At 42.6% G+C, this 16,952-nt stretch overlaps 2 protein-coding genes across 8 annotated transcripts in view; both read right to left on the bottom strand.

Annotated features, from left to right (window-relative positions):
* Positions 1 to 6,246, bottom strand: part of LOC147127575 (uncharacterized) — an 18,401-nt gene extending 12,155 nt beyond the window's left edge. For 2 of the 4 annotated variants that reach the window (XR_015084424.1, XR_015084423.1), the window contains exons 1-2: positions 5,953 to 6,246; positions 3,871 to 4,059 (exon numbers count right to left, since the gene is read on the bottom strand). Coding sequence is in view for 1 of the 4 variants with exons in the window: in XM_086021153.1 (XP_085877279.1) it covers positions 2,951 to 3,009; positions 3,871 to 4,014; positions 5,953 to 5,956 (207 nt within the window). In the remaining 3 variants the exon portion in view is untranslated. Of the gene's footprint in view, positions 1 to 2,950; positions 3,010 to 3,870; positions 4,060 to 5,952 lie in introns of all 4 variants that reach the window. The other 2 variants (XM_086021153.1, XR_015084422.1) reach the window with 2 other exon arrangements.
* A 1,235-nt stretch (positions 6,247 to 7,481) lies between these two features.
* mllt10 (MLLT10 histone lysine methyltransferase DOT1L cofactor) overlaps positions 7,482 to 16,952 on the bottom strand; it is a 36,606-nt gene continuing 27,135 nt past the window's right edge. For 2 of the 4 annotated variants that reach the window (XM_086021203.1, XM_086021204.1), the window contains 8 exons: positions 14,749 to 14,866; positions 12,179 to 12,251; positions 11,023 to 11,222; positions 10,696 to 10,845; positions 10,534 to 10,580; positions 9,750 to 10,030; positions 9,326 to 9,410; positions 7,482 to 9,235 (listed from right to left, as the gene is read on the bottom strand). In XM_086021203.1, the coding sequence (XP_085877329.1) occupies positions 9,221 to 9,235; positions 9,326 to 9,410; positions 9,750 to 10,030; positions 10,534 to 10,580; positions 10,696 to 10,845; positions 11,023 to 11,222; positions 12,179 to 12,251; positions 14,749 to 14,866 (969 nt within the window). In that variant the 3' untranslated portion in view covers positions 7,482 to 9,220. Of the gene's footprint in view, positions 9,236 to 9,325; positions 9,411 to 9,484; positions 9,506 to 9,749; positions 10,031 to 10,533; positions 10,581 to 10,695; positions 10,846 to 11,022; positions 11,223 to 12,178; positions 12,252 to 14,748; positions 14,867 to 16,952 lie in introns of those variants that run through there. The other 2 variants (XM_086021201.1, XM_086021205.1) reach the window with 2 other exon arrangements.

The following is a 16,952-nucleotide window of genomic DNA, read 5'->3' as shown; positions in this document are numbered from 1 at the left end:
GATTAGCTTGAAGAAATGCGCCGCTAATAAGTGTCAACAGCTTGGGAACAAGGGAGACTAATGGAGACTGTGTTCTTTATACTCCCTCGTAAAGTGTAGGTGCCATCTATTTGTTCTCGATCTACCGTCTCTTTATGTGCTTTGGTATTTGGTCACAGCACCGTGCAGGGTCCCCAATCACATACTTTTATCAGACTAAAAAGCGGTGATTGACACGATCAGAGTCACATGAATTGAAAACAATTTTCATATTTTTTGCTGATGGTTTGCAATGGTGTTGAAATTGCTCTGCTTCATACCGAGAGCTGTTTCTCAAATGTTGCCTTTTCTCGAGTTGAGAAGGAAAACATGATCTTATTGATTATACAAGAGGGCTGAAAAATTATGGAGTCAACAGACTATCCTGAGAGAATTCAAATCGGACTAAAAGAGCAGAAATACTTAGGATGTCAAATTTTTATTGTAATGAGAATAAACATTAATTCATACTGTATGGGTATTGTTTTTTATAAATAACTCCATATTGTTTAGTTGATTGAACTATAACCCCCAAGAATATAAATAAACAATGTTTTTCCTTGGACCTTTGTAAGTATGAAGAACTTGCTTACATTTGTCAAGTCCGCATGGGCGGCGTGGGTTCATGCTTAACAGTATCTTCCGAATGCGCAAGTCATCGTCCCTCGAAAAAGACGAGCACAGCTTGCCGTCAGATGCCACTGATGTGCGAAAACAAAAAGTTCAAGTTTGAGGCCACTTTGTGCGCATTCGCAGTCTGGCTTTCGTTACACGTCACATGGCACACAGCAGCCAATGGATCCTTTCACGCACGCGCACACACACCTGTTATGAACCACCCCAAAACGTAACCATCTGTTATTATTCTAAAATTTCAAAACAGTCAAAACACAATGATTCCTTCTCGCTCTGTGGTCTTCATACCGCTCTCGTCCATGCGAGCGTGTGTGATTGCACGTTAGGATCAGCTATGTGTGTGTTTCTTTGTCCATTCATGCTCTTGTGGGCATCTAATTTGAGCCCCCCCCCACCCCACACACACACACTCTCTCCCTTCCCTTCTTCTCCCAACTTCCAAAACACACGCACCAACCTTCCCCTCCAGCCCAGTGGTCGCTGCTTGCATAATAAATGAGGGCTTTGGATAGGTGGAAGGGGAGGGCAAAAAAGGGGTGCGCTCCCTCACTCACTCACAAACACTACGACGGATTGTACCATTCCACGCAGCCTTGGGTCCATACCATTTAACAGCTGTTGCTGCTTAACAAAATCAACTACAATGTTACAATAATGGCTTAGGGGTTGTTCCTTATTTTGTTTCAATTTAATAATCTGTTATGAGATGTTAACAGTAAGCGTCGGCGCTTGCATGCCAAATAGTGAGCCAACATTTACCGTTGCTCACAAAGTGTTGGCGGTAGCTTGAGCTTGCCAAATAGTAAGTTAGCCAATGCCTCCGTCTTACTGTTGATTCATGATTTACAAATATTGTTCAAGAAAACACACATTTTGCTTCTTGAAATAGTCAACAATTAACAAAGGACGCATCGGCATGGTCTCACAGTTGTGTAAACGTGAGTTGCAACGCAGCCAATGTGTTTGTTTGCTTCAGTTAACCAAGTTAAGGCATGTGCGCCTATCATAACGGGATGTCGGGAAACCTAAGAGGAACAATTAGTTCCACTTTCAGCTGTTCTTTATAAACCAATATCTAAATTGTAAAAACTGATCATGTGAGGTAGTTACACATTACTATATTAGCAAGGAAGTTCTGTGTCATACACCCATAATGCATCTACAAATCAATGACTCTTTTTATATTGATACTTTCATATTTTTTCAAAAATATGTTCTCAGCAGTAGTTGAAACACGGCATTATGATTATTATTGGATTTGTGGAATATGAGTTCAACAGCAAAATCCACCTCTTTTTAGCTGTCTTAGGGGGCGGCGGCCATTTTGTCACTTCTGTTGACTGAAAATGACCTCACAACTGCTCAGGGCTCATGTAACGACCAATCGCGGCTCAGCTTCAGAAAACAGGTCAGCCGTCAAAAATAAGAAATAAATATTGAGATTGTGATTTAATATGCAATTATTTTTTCAAGGTCCATTTCGCATGTATTTAACAGACACAGGCAATAAATTAATCTGTATTGCAATAAATAATATTACATTTTGAGGTTTATTGAGGCCTTAACTTTTGGAAACTCTCAATTAAGAATCCGCACACACATAAAGTGAATGTGAGTCAGTAACACATTTCCATTGTGTAGTAACAATTCTAAATATTAGGAAATACTGAGCAATTGGAGACATGTTTATTGTAAAGTGTGTAAAGTGGTAACCACCTCCCTCTGAGCCACTGCAGTGTCGCTAAGCACGGCACGTTCATTCATAAGCTGTTTTGAGATGAGCGCATGTAAAAGTGTAAAAATCCTCCCACCTCCTGCAGCTCCTTCCCTGTTTTTTATTAGATAATCAGAAAAGGGCGCGCACACACGCACACATGCACACACACACACACACACACACCCACACGCACACAGGTGGGTGCATGGAATCAGATGAGAGGATTTCTTAATAATATCATGCATGTAGAAGCCGCTGCTGTTTGATGAATACTAAAATCAAATTTCTCAACCTGACAACACTGGCAAAAAGGGGGAAATAATTAATAACACATCCCTCTCTGCCCATTGTTCATGCTGCGGTGCGGTAACGTGGACACAAGACACACGTGAGGGTCCCACAGCACGCAAGGCCTGCAAGAGTTCATAATGAGAATAGAGCCTTACATATGGCCAATCACTTGGAAGTAATTATCAGTAATGATCTGGCTGTGACTGATCTATTTTTACCTGATGATCAAAACCAGAGCTCATCTCACATCTATATCCCGTCACATTCATTATAACGCTGCACGCTTACATTTATCTCTGCCAGCACCACCTGTCCATACATGGAGCTCCTCCTCGCCGCTCCATTCACTGGGTTGCAAGAAACACAATTATAAAATTGGGCAAATTGGAGAACATATCGTTGGTTGGCTCAATCCATCCGTTTTCTATAGCTGACTTCATGTGAAAGGGAAACTAACTGTGGACTAAAAGTTTATCTCAGGGCACACCGTTTCAATATGCTAATTTTTAAAAACGTTGCTCACTGTGATATTTGCAAAAAAATGTTCGAAGAAAAATAGAAAACATGTATCAAAGAAAAATAAGGGCTACTGGTTGAGTTTAATTGAATTTATACATAATTCAGTAGCTTTCTGTTTGGGGGGGTGGGTCATTCACTGCCCTCCTGCCTGACGGTCCTCAAAGCAGACAGCAGGTCGCCATAAAAGACAGCAGCCATACGTCTTATTCACACTGCCACGACGTATTTAGAATACAGTAGAAGAACATGAGAATCTGTCATTTGTGATGGCTGAAAATCAGCAGTCGACTCACAGCTGACTGGTAATGAAATACGCGTTGTATTCTTTAAAAATCGGATTTTACATGTTCTTGGTTGACCGTGAACTCATCACAGTCAATTACGGCAGAAAATCGTGGCTTCTATTTTTTAACAGGAAAAAATTGTCCCTGGCGTTAATAAGGTTACTATTATTATTTATGACTTGGTGTTTGTTTCCGCTTATTTTTTTTATTTTATTTTTTTGTGTAGTAACATGACGGACGACGCCAACAAGGAAGCCGTTTGCTCTCAGCTGTGCAGCTGCATTTCCCTTCCAAAAAAGGGAAAAGCAGACGGTCCCAAATCACACAACGAAGCCATGTTTATGGTTTTGTTTCATGAACTGCTGAATTTAAGAATGTTTTCCAACTAAGTGGTCTGCAACTCACCGATGTTTTTCGCGGATTTCCTCGAGCTGGTTACGCGAGCCGGAGTCAGCGGGGGAGAGACGGCAAGCAATGCCGCGCAGGGCTTCACTCTGCAGGCAGGCGCGCTGGTGACACACCGCTGAGTCCCCCGTAGGACGTCGCTGCCTGCCCCGAGCAGAGACGGGAAACTTCGCGTAAATCGTACTGAAACTAGAAATTATATTCACATTAATATATTCATACATTACATGAACATTTCAAGTTGATAAATTACGTCAAAACTGAAACGTGTTTGTAGGCTTTGCACAAGCGAAACGTTTAAGGAAACATTATAGATATATATTTTTTAAGTATAAATTATAAAAGACTAATGCTCTTGTACAATAATGAAACGTTTCTGTTATACTTTTTCTGCTTGCTTTCCATGTTATTTTTTTAGCTCTTTCTCCCAACAGAAATGTATGCTTTTTAAAATCTTTGAGTGTTATTTCTTGCCTCCAATTTTTAAAAGGACTTTCCTATTTCAAAATTTAAAAATAAATTAAAAAAAGATTTAACTTCGGAAAAAACAAAATACATTTGATCAAAAATGTTTTTGCCACGTCAAAAAAAAATAAAAATAAACAGTATGCTAGCGAGATGTCCATCATGGAGGCAGGGTTGGATGTGTGTATGTGTGTGTGTCAGCAGAGTGTCACTTTGCAGAAGAATACAAGCTGTCTAAGAATGAAGAGGGATGAAGCAGAATCCTGCTGCTTCTTTTCGCCACCATTATCCTACAGGAGAGGGACCTGTGCGGGGGCACGCACGCACACACACACCCAGTGCTCCCTGGGAATTGCCTCAGCTGTTCCCCCCAACACTGAGCTTGTCCTCGTCCTCTTGCCTCGGCCCTAAAGCTTTATCTGGCAGCTCTGGTTCCTCAGGGCGCTGTACTGGGGCCCCTGGCAGCTGACTGCAGATTCCCAGCCAGCATTAAGCTTCTTAATGACAGCCACTCTGTGATGATTTACACTGCATTACTGTACACACCAATGGCCGCCCCGTCTTGCTAATGGTTTCTTACCGTTGAGCCTCTTTTTCTCCCAGTATTTATTGTTTTTTGCTGCCTCAATTTGAAGAGATGATCTAATTAAATAATTTAGCTAAATCAACCAAAAACATATCCCAAATGGATGGAGCAATTACTCACGGCACTACAAATATTTTTAGAAATAGGATTTATAAATGTAGTTGGAGGTTGTTGACTGTGTAATATTGGAGAACACATTTAAACCGCTTTTTTTAAGATTACAAACCAGTGTGGTTAGAAATACATGATCTGTTTTGAAATAATTTGTTGTATTTTGAAGAAATATTGTCATAAAATCATGAGTGGACACTTCATAGATACCCCTGCAAAATGTAAGGGAGAGCTAAATCAAGATTGCACAGTTTAGCACTTTAGTTGATGCTGTATTCTGTACTTGAATGCATCATACTGACAGTATTAATGAACAAAAAGTGTTTTACAGGCTGTGTAGATCTAAAACCTAATGGGAGTAAATTCTCTCCAATTAGCAGGCCTATAATGTGGAAAATACAATTAGAAGTCATTACCATTCAGATGTAAAGCTGACTAATATAATAGTCCCACAAATGTGAGCAATTGACTGCAAGTGAGATTTGCCAATACGCAAACACAAAAATGTTACACACCAATCTGGTGTGTTTATTTTAAAACATCAAAAATTCAACCACAACTGTTTTTTCTTTTTTACTTTACCTATTTTTTCGATGCATGTCTTATCATAATAATCAAAATTCACAAAATTGTTCTTGTGTTGACATTTCAAATGAGTTGTTTTCATTTAGCACAGTGTATAAAATCCTATTTTGGTCATCTTTTTAACCATTCAAATTACTGGAGATGGCAGACTACTCAGTCTGATGCAGTGCAGTTGTACACTGCACACTCGTACCACAAAAATGTTAGATCAATACCCCTTTGACACTGAGCAAAGTATTAATATACTGCGCATGAGTAAATGCAGAATTTAATACGATTGGGTGCAGGCATACCCAATGTGATTGTGTCTGTTTCTTAAGCAAATGCATATTTACCCATTGATAATTTGTGTCGCTTTCCACACACCGTCAGCCACACCCGGTGTCAGCTGAGCTACGTGGCCTACATCAGTCTAATCATTCGGGGCTTAAGCCTCCTGCTTGAGCTATCAGGCAGACACATTTCCTGTTTTCTTACTTGGGGGCTTAAGTCATGTTTTGACATTGCCATCAGGCACCTGGCCAGGCGGCACACGGGGTCCTCCATCAGCTGGTACGAGCCCGCCCGCCCGCAACCAGCCTGACTCCCCACCAACCTAACCCCAGGGATGAGGGGGTAGGGAGGGCCGATGATGGACACAGTGGCTCTGCTGTGTTGGGAAGCAGCTTATAAAAGAGAAGGTCCTAGGTGGTGGTGGTGTGTTATTTAAACAAGCTGGGTTTGATTGACAGGTCTGATACTGTGCAAGGGCGATTGGGGGGGGGGGGTATTTTGGGATGAGTGAGCAAGTGCTCGGTAAAAAGAGGAGAAAAGTGGGGGCTTGTTGTTGAATTCAGGTTACTTTGTGTGTCGTGAATGCAGGGGAGGTTGTATGGGGTGGGGGGGTATCTTGGGTGGGTGGGGGAACAGTGGTGGAGGGGGAAAGTGAGCTTTTAATTACCAGGGCAGAAGCAGATGTAGCAGAGTGGTACCCCCACCTTTAACACACACACACACACACTCTTTCTTAGCAGCTGGAAGTCATCAAGTGTGTATGTGTGTGTGCATTTTTTTTTTTTTTTTAAAGGACACCAGCCTTGAAGCATTGTTTAAATGATGTTCACAGTCACACTAGTGGCACTTCTTAGATGAACCAACATGTGTGTTTTAAATACAATCCAATTTCCTCATCCGTTTTGTTACCACTGCTGCATTTCCATTCCCCACGCAGTTAATAGCATCCAACATAAAGGCGGTCTCAAGTCATTTTCTATCATCTGCGGTGGTGTCAACTGCATTTAAATCAAATGGATGTGTACTTGCCCTCCAGAGACTGGGCACTGGGAAATATTTTCACAGGTTTTAATGTTCTTTATCACAAAAAGAGCCACATATATGGCTCTTAATCTTGCTAGTGCTAGCGTGACAATATCACCGTTGATAAAAATATATTTTTTAAAATACAATAAATGATTGGAAATCAAGGTTGAAATAAGTTATCCCATGCACTTGGCAAAAACAGTAAAACAATCTTTGACAAATAGTAGGAAGCTAAAACACACACTAAGCATCTTCACTAATTTCAAAATATTACATCATTATTTTTAAACGTTTTGTTGCCTGTTCTCGAATTTGATACAAAGTGTTACAAATTACAGACATTAAAACGATACATAACAGCTCATTTATAAAATGATTGCAATGCTGTTTGGAAGAAATAGCATTTATTTTTCAAGGGAAGTTTTGTAGTGGCAGGTTTGTGGAAAATAGTCATCGGAAAACAAGATTTTGCTTCACTTTTTTTTTTACCTATAAAATTGTTGTGCGAATGTGTTGTAATATTACAATCTTGTCAACCATCTCCTTCAAAAGACAGATACGCCTGTTAGTTAATCCAGAGTCTTTCTTTAATTTGTGATCTGAAATACAATGTAATTTCCCCGCCCACCATTATTTCTTTTACTCGTACAAACGGATACAAACATTTTGTTTTGTGCACAGATGAAAAAATGGTGCCTTGGAGTATAAAACGTCAAGAAAAACAGTGTGAAACCTAAAAAAAAGAAACAACGTCCCTGCACATATAAAAATAAATTAATACTTTCTGTGTCCAGTAAACCTCCAACCTTGTTTGCCCCCCCCAAAAAAAAATCGCAAATACAAACCGAGGCTTCATTGGCTTTCCTTCGCACAAACCCTTATGTACACCACCAGCCAATGAGGAAAAAGATCTATTTACATTTAACGAGGTAAGAATGGACCCCACACCCACCCTTTAAACAGCTGCAATCACACACCCCTCGTCATCAACTGTCAACTTGGAAAACGCATGAATGGGAATAGAAGTCAATTAAAGGGTTTACAACGAGCCAAAATGAGAAAACCAAACTTTACACAGTCGGACAAGGTGATGTTAAATAGCAACAGCTGCGGGTTTGGAAGATATCATCGTCACACGCCCGTTACATTAATAAATAAAAAGCACAACACAAACGTTAGCTTCAATATTGGAGAATACAGCACAATAACATTTCCTGGTTTTAAGTGACAAGACATCAGAGTGTTCCGTAATCGGTTGCCAAGGCAACAGAGCTTAATTGCCAGCAGCATGAAGAGAGCAGAGTAAGAGAAAAAAAAAAAAAAAAGAGTAAAAAAAAAAAAAAACAACAACAACAAATCGCTTGGCCTCAGGCACTTTGAGCGTGGACATCGACTGGCCCCGTCCTGACTTTTGTGGGTTTTTATTGCCCGCTGCTGTCGGCCATGTAGGTCCCGCGTGCTGGAGAGGTAGGTGCAGGCTCGGGGGCTCGTTCGAGAACGATGACCACTTCCACATGTTGACACACAAAGGTATGCGTATCCACGTGTCCCTCTGAACGTTCCCATGCCTTTGTAGTTCCTCCTGTGAACATTTGCGCCCTCTTCAGTGAGCTCTCTCATGTGTGGCCCCGAAAGCAGAGAGTCATAAACAGGCTTCAGCGGTGACTGAGCCAGACCTGAGCCACACATGGATCCACACAAAGGAAGTCTGAGCGGCCATAGTGGGAACATCTTTGTCCTTTTAGAAACACTTCCAGGCAGATGCCAAACATGCTTCTACTACTTTAGAAGGGATTCTGTCTTTTTTTTTTTTTTTTTCTGACAAAACACACTGTGCGCTTCTTGCTAGCACATGTGCAACGAGGCCCCTGAGAGTGACGAAGCAGAAAAAGACCAGACCGGTGTTGGATGAGGTGGGATGACAAACATCTAAGGGCCGCCGCACACTTTGCGATGCTTCTGAAGTTGACTAGAACCCGACGGCCACAAAAAAAAAAAAAAACGCTCTGACGCTCCCCATGCAATACGCTGGACTGTATCACTTTTTTATGATGTCGCCACATCATGCAACTGCGATTCAAATTTGATGGCAGGAAATGTGGCCAGGGTAGGACTGCGGCGGCGGGTCTTGATGTTGCTGCATTGGCTGCTGGAGCTGCTGCTGGGATACAGCGGCGCAGGAAAAAGAAAACACGAGGGGGCGGAGTAGGGAACCAAGAGGGGCAATAATGGTGTGAAAATTGTCAAGATCAGACAAATATTTCGATTCTAGACGAGGGATGCGGAAGGGACAGAGGAGTGAAGTCAATGCAAGTGCTCCTAGAAAGATGACAAATCAGGGGAAGGGAGGAGAATGATTTAATCATTTATTGTATTGAAGCATAAAGTAGGGAATTGTGCGTGTCATACCGCTGAGGGTTGGGATGCCAGCAGCTGCTGGAGCTGCTGCTGCTGGAGGAGCCTCTGCTGGTCCGCCAAGCTGAGCCGCGCAGAACTAACAACACAGGGATCAGAGTTGGGACCAATGTTCCCTAACAAAGCACATAAGCGTTCAACTTCCTGTCTCACCCGTTCTTACTAGCTGCCGAGCTGGAACAGTCCACCATGGCAGCAAAAAGGTAAGAAAAAATATTCACAATTTGGGCTTGACTTGCTAAGATTCCCAAATAGCAGGCTCTACATTTCATTAGCAGTGGGCCCCGTCAGTCAACCAGTCACTCATTCATTCATTTCATCATTTCGCCGGGCCCAGTTTGCCCGTCGTGGCGCCCGTCCAGTGCAACAATGCAATTAAAACCTGGAAAACTGCTTCGGGACATGATGCCTACGCTACCTGTTATTGACAGGTAAGGTTGAAGCTCCTGTTGCGTGCGGGCTTCCAGTCCCCGCCGGCGTCTGGATGACTCCGTTCATAGTGGCGGAGATGCCCCCCAAGCCTAGTGCGTTCCCGGCGCCGAACGTGCTCATCAGTCCGGACATGCTCCCCAGCACGGCCGGGGTGGTCCCTGCGGCGATGACGCCGTTCAGCTGTGGCGGGCTTTGGGAAAGCGAGGGGGGGGTCGACAGGGAAGAGGTAGAGCCGCTACTGCTGTGGCCGCCACATGACGCACTGTCCTAGAAGGAATACAAATACTGAATGGATGATACACGCCTGAGGGAAATGTTGGGCAAACGTTTTTTTTTTTTTTTTGTTTTGTTTTTTTTAAATGACACTGAATCTACGAGAATTACTAAATCAACAAGGTCATATTGTTGGCTCGTGTTGACATGTCAAGTACAGGAGGTCCTCAGTTCAAAGTTTCTTTCCGACAAATGTGTACTAAAGCGGTAGCAAAGTCATAATTGCAGTAAATATATGTACAAAAAAACAATTGAAGGCCGTATATCTGAAACAATTTCATTGGAAAAGTCGCGCCGCTGCGCAAACTAGTTCAATGTGTGCCCTTTGTAACCTTGAAATGGCCTACTTCTGGAAATGGGTACCATACTAAACTTGTTAAAAAAAAACAATAAAACTGTGACCTGTTAATACAAGTAAAACACTTCAGTGTGTTTTTCTTTCCTTCCACATTCATAAAAACAGGAAGTTGATGCCATCGTTTAAACGTGCGATTTACCTGAGCTGCCGCGGGTAACGACGAGTCAGCGGCTCCTCCCTTTACGTCTACAACACAATCACACTAAATGAGGAAAACCAGACAACCGGCTATTCTGTCCAATCAAAATAAATATTTGATCTTCAGCTATCAATAGGTGCTTGTGTGTGTGTGTGTGTGTACCAGAGGAGGCAGACGTGGGTGTGAAAGGCACTGATAGCTGAGCACTGAGAAGCTGCAGTCGCTCTCTCTTCATGGTGAGCGTTTTAATCTGCTCCTCCAGCCTCCTGTTCTCCTCCTGCAGCTGATGGAGGGACTTGAGCATGCCCACCACTGACAAACGGAGAGAAAACAGACAGCAATTGACAGTCAGCATCTGCCTGAAGGGGGCGGGACATGCCAAAGACAAGAACTTAAACCCGAGTGGGTCGGATCAGGGTCCACCTACCCCCCACCCCCACCCCTCGATCCCCGTGAGGATGCCCACGGAAATGACGTGTTGCCTCTCACCGTCTCCCTGCGCGCCCTGCTGCAGGAGGAAGCTCTGCCCTTCATTCCACTGCCTCTCCAGGAGCTGCTCTATGGTGGTGGCCACCGGGGGCAGCGTCTCCCCGCCGCCGCCGCCTCCCCCGGCCCCTAGCAACCCGAGCCCTGGTCCCGGCAACGACCCTGACGAGTCATAGCGGATCTGCAGGCCGCCAATTGGCGAGCTGAATAAAAGGGAGAGCCAGAGAATGCGAGCGCAGATAGAAAAGGAGCGATAGAGAGGTCAATAGGGAGATTAACGACCAAACATAAATGTCAGACAAACATAGACACTGCTGGCTATAAAACTACATCAATTTGTTGTTACAGTGGCCTCTAATGAACAGGGGCCATGGTGTGTGTGTGTGTGCGTGTGTCGGAGTGGGAGAGACAGAAACAAGGCAGGAGAAAGACGACATGAAAAATGAGAGATGATGGAAGAAAATTGAAAATTGGGTTTGTCTTCACAATCCCAGGCAAACTTTTTAAAAAGTGTCTTTTCCACTTTAGTATGACTCCTCATGCAAACAAGTTCATTAAAATGCAATTGGACATGAAAATGCTAATACATCACATCCGCGTACAAAAACCAAACATTAAACTTAGTGCGTTCTGCCAAATATTTGTACAATAAATACATGACAATATACAGAACAACAAACTATTTTTGTTGTTAAATACCAAAATGACAATGTCACCAACCTTCTCAAGTGAAATCATCCATCCCACAAAAATATAAAACCAAAAAAGGACTTCTGCGATTACTATCCCCATCTTGACCAAAGCTTTCAAACATTCCCCGAAAGAGGGAATTAAGCAAAAACAAAACATCTTTCCTTGTGTGAATAAAAAAAAAAAAAAAAAAATTCAATTGCAGAAGAAGGATGGTTCCCCCCTTCAAAAACACAGGTTATCGTTGGCTGACAAAGTGAGAACTGCCTGTAGGCGTGTAGGAGCTACATGGGAGTGTGTGTGTGTGTTTGTGTGTGTGGCGTGAGAGGAAGAAAGAGGAGATGGGGGGCCAGCAGAGGGAAAAGCAGAGAGGGGGATGGGTGGGGGTGTGTGTGTGTGGGGGGGGTCAGTTTGGAATGTAAATGGGGATGGAGGGAGGGCGAGCATCTGCGAGCGTGTGTGTACTCACCGCGGTGTGGTCTTGGGAGAAGCCCGTATGGAGAAGCCCTGCACACCGACGCTGCTGTCTCCACCTTCCTGATCTGCACATGCACACACACAAAATGTGTTGCATTAAAATCTGGGTCCACGCTTTGGACAAAATGTGTTTTTTTTTTTGAAGCAACAAAAACACAGATGTCATTAAACGTCAATGTGTTGATCAATCAAAATGAGGTGAGAATTTGCTTTTAGTGCGAATGTAAACAGAGGGGCGACATTAGGGATGCTCCGATCGATCGGGCACCGATAATGATCGGCCGATTTTTCGTGAAAAATGACGTGATCGGCATATTCGATCAAAGCCTTTTATTGCCGATCACCCCGCAGCTCAACCCCATATCAGCGCCACAGGCTAACGCAAATAACCAGGAAAATAATGACATTTATCCGACTTGGTGAGCAACCATTCTCGGTGGTGGAAGAAACCGGATTCCGCCGTCTGCTCGCCCACTTCGAGCCTCGCTGGCTACGTGCTAGCCGGACGCAAATACTTCGCAGACGTCGCTCCACCAGAGAGTCTATTGTCGCATCGAAGGTTTCCTAAAAGAAGGCCTATTATCCTGCTTAAGTGTAAAATGGAGCTCGGATGTCAGTCCTGTGTCGATGTTGGGTCTAACAAGGGAGTTTTTGGCTCGCGTACTGCTTTTAATGACAATGTTGGAACGAGGCATACGTATTCCAAAATGTGTTATGCATGATGGGTTACTTTTTTCTCGTTGACAAATGCACAAGATAGTTTGTCTATGCACAAGACAATAAGCCAAGTTCCTGAGTCGTTTCAATTTAGGAAGTCATTGAATAGTGTATTCGAGTGAAGCCTGCATGTGACTATTTTTTCTACTTTGATTATATTCTGAACCGTACAATGTTTAGGTGGTATTTATTTGACTTTTTGCATAATTAAGTATTTTGAGACCGCTGATTATTTTGATCTGTTAAAAACTGTTCCGAAAAGGTGGTAAATTTAAGTTTTTCAGTTATCTTTGTGACTGGGTCATTGTATTGTGCCAGCAACAGTTTTGTATTCATGCTTTTGAAAATATAGATAGATTTTTGTCAAAATTACGGCAATAATATGGCAGGTTTTTTTGGTCCATTTAATATTGCATAATAGCAGTCACCATAGATAAATGGAAAAATATGCAGGTATTCCATGTGATCGGAATCAACCGATCTCACTCGTGCATGATCGGTATCGGTGTCATAAAACGTGATCGGAACGTCCCTAGGCGACATGGTCGTCAAACTGCCAAGACCAAAACTTGGATTCGCTTGGCAATCACCACACACGCCACTTCTTTCAAAAGTCCTCTCTTTCTCTTTCTGTCCAGTGGGCCTTGCCCGCTCGCTCGCTCTCTTATGTATCCGCCTTCCTCTGGGCCGCTGGCCAGACGCTTCTTTTCATTTCCCTCAGAGAGAGTAATGAATCACACATGCGCGCGCGCGCACGCATACACGCACGCACACTTTTGCATTTACATGAGAGCACTAAACTCCCCTCTACTTAAGACAGTCAATCTAAGCATTTACCCTACTAGGTCAGTGCCATAGTCCTTGGCTCGACTCTTTACCAAATGTGCGTTCCCTTCGTCACCCTTTGCATCCTTGCGCCTCCCACCACATACACAAAAGGCAACGGGAGATGGCTGCCAAAGTCAACTGGCGCGCTTCCATACACATGCACACTCCTGTTTGCACACACACAATGATAGGATGATACACACACAAATTCCTAACATGTAAATGATGTGTACTTTGATTACTTAAAAAATGTTGAAAAAAAAAATGTTTCTGTATTTCCCACTCCGATAATTCCAATGCATTTGGGTTGCCTATCATATATTATCTTCGACACATTTTTTTCCATAATATTTTCTTTTTCATATTTTGTGTGCATTTGAACCCTGAGAGGTACAGAGTGGGGACATACACACATATATTTACATAAAAAGGGGCGGGGGGCAATTTTGGCATTTTCCAGACTCAAGTCTGCACATATGAAGCATTGCTCTCACACACACACCAGCCCATTGCACATCACATGTGCGTGCACACATGCAACCAAACCCACATCCCGCACGCGCACACACTCCTGTGGCCCTGTCATTCAGCCTGATTAGTGAGTTAACCTGCAGGTCAGCGAGGATCTGACTGATGACGCTGGCATCGGACATTCAAAGTCTTCCCTTCTTCATTCTCAAGCAAAATGTCTTTCACCAAGAAACTCCTCTCATTCTGAAAGGCTTGAAGAAAGCACTATGAAGCCCCTTCAGGAGAAACTGAAAGTGTGCAAAACTTACTGCATTCCAAAAATCACTCAATGTGGTCATTTGATTGTTCCCAAAGAAGGGGGATGGGTCACTCGAGCTAGCGGGGAGGAGCTTAAAAAAATGTCACCAGCGTTGACCCATGACCTTTGTGCAGGACCACGAGAAGGGGGCGGTGACAATCCATTATCCCCCCCCCCCCCCCCCACCCACCCCTCACCCTCCGATCTCTCTCACACACATGATTGTGTCACATGGGTAAGGTCCAAACCTGCGGGTGAGGCCTCCGACTGGGCGATGAGCGCTGCCATGGCAGAGTTCGGATTCAGACGGTTACCAAACATATGCGAGGGAGCCATGTTGAATACTGATCCTGGGAGGACGCTCACCTGAGGACAAAAAGCACAGAAACAAGAAAAAGTTACAAAAAGCCTGTATTAATGTACCAGTGCTAAAAAAAAAAAATTAAAAAAAAACCTTGCCAGCAAAAACGATACTATGAATTTTTTAATACCGGTTTGAAAGAAAAAAAAAACAAACAAACAAAAAAAAAAAAACAGACTGCACGTTCCAACTCTTGTGTCTAAAGTGGGCGGTGCCTTTTTCCCGCAAGCGTGCAAGTGGGAGAAATGACTACAAACTCTCACAGTTATGTAGACCCTCCACTCCTCTTGGAGAAACAATACGTCGAGCGGTGTCGTCTGGAATTATTTTGCCCACTTGGCCGACAGCCTGGGCAAGTTGACAAACATCGGCAAAGCCCGTCTGTAAAGCTACTTGGAATAGAGCAGGAGGAAACATCCAATGTGGCTAAACACCTCATTGACCCGCGTACTAAATTCTATCCCAAATTCAAAGAGCGACAGGTTAGCGTGTGTCACATTTCAAAGATTGAGTGTGAAAAAGTTTGTGCTCAGCAATCTAGCTTCTGACTGGTTACACTTGACGAGGCATTTGAAAAATATAAATGTACATGTTGCGTCTGCCTGGATAAAGACATGACGATAAGGATTGATTAAAAACAGACAATTCCAAAAACATCCAATTACTTTGGTGTTGACCTTTTCCGTCTACTTTCGACTCCCTGACACGCACCCAATCCTAAATCCTCAATTACCACCCCAGCCCACTCATCCAATCACACTCATTCGCCGTAGCGGCATAACAGACGGTGGAAAATTACAAAAGTCTTGCGACAATCCACGTAAAACAACTGCAGGGTCATTAAATTACTGTAGTGTAAGTAGAGCACTTGGCCTCCAGCGAGACAGTTGCTGTTAAGTTACAGTAAACAATTAAACGAACAATGCCTTTACTTGGAAATTTAGAAACATCAATATGAGACAATGGAACGTGAAAACTAGGGTGAAAAAAATACATAAAAAAAGAGTAAAAATAAAGCATGTGGGTTGTCTGTGAACAATGACTAATACAATAACCGGGGCTCATAAATTCACACACTCATTCAAAGTCTTGATTCAAATAATTTTGCAAACGTTAAAACAAAGTAAAAAAATAAAAATAAAAAAAAAACAGTCCTCAAAAAATTATTTAATTGGAAACTAACAGTAAAATGAATTAAATAAATATTTAACTTACATTTTGGTATTTTTTTTTGTAAATAAAATCAATAATTTCAGAAATTATTAAGAGGCTGTTGAAATGCATTTGATGAATAACAAAACTAAGCAATATGAAAGGGACATAATTATTTGAGAACGCTTTCATTAATTAGCAAATTGTATTCATAAAATTAGATATTAGACCCAATACCTTTTGATTTATCGATTTATAAGTGCCTAGCGATCTGGCCTCCAAGATCCAGCTTGATTTTAAAAAAAAATGCTGTCCTATGGATGAAAAGATTCAGGGCCGTGAATTTCATATAACTTTGACAAGGTGGGGAAATTCAAAAATTCAAACAAGAATATCGCGAGACCGCATCTTTCTGTTCTGCTTCACACGTGAAGCCCAAAGCCCCTCGGAGAACTGACACAACGCTGACATGCTGACAAAGTGTTTCTGATGCATAGAGTTTAATCCAATTAAGGTATTTCCCAAATATGGGCCGTGGAGCAAAGGGGTGGGGTTTGAGTCAGTGGGCGGAGACTGATAGGAGGGGAGGGAATAAAATGCCTGACTGTTTTGGTCCTATCAGACAGAGAAAAACACCAAGGATGCCATACACTTATTTTTGTAGCGATAGTTTGATTACAATAGTTGTAATTATCGTAATACTACCACGAAAACTCAACAAAACACACTTTGTAAGTAGTTGACGCAGACAGCTGCGATATGGTGCAGTTATTACTACACACTTGCTCACATTTAGATTATAATCTGGGAGGAGAAGGTCATTACCTCCTATTACTTATTCAAACGTCAAATACAGAAAACAATCCGGAAGGGGGAAAAAAAAATCGTCTCAAATGAAGAAGTCATCCACTGTCCATTTTCCCTTCACTACAGATTTTT

The sequence above is a fragment of the Filicampus tigris genome, chromosome 21, assembly GCF_054856515.1.
Source record: "Filicampus tigris isolate MCC_2025a chromosome 21, RoL_Ftig_1.0, whole genome shotgun sequence".
Classification (NCBI taxonomy): domain Eukaryota; kingdom Metazoa; phylum Chordata; class Actinopteri; order Syngnathiformes; family Syngnathidae; genus Filicampus; species Filicampus tigris.
Note: the sequence above shows the minus strand (reverse complement) of the source record. Positions and strands in the feature narration are given on the sequence as shown.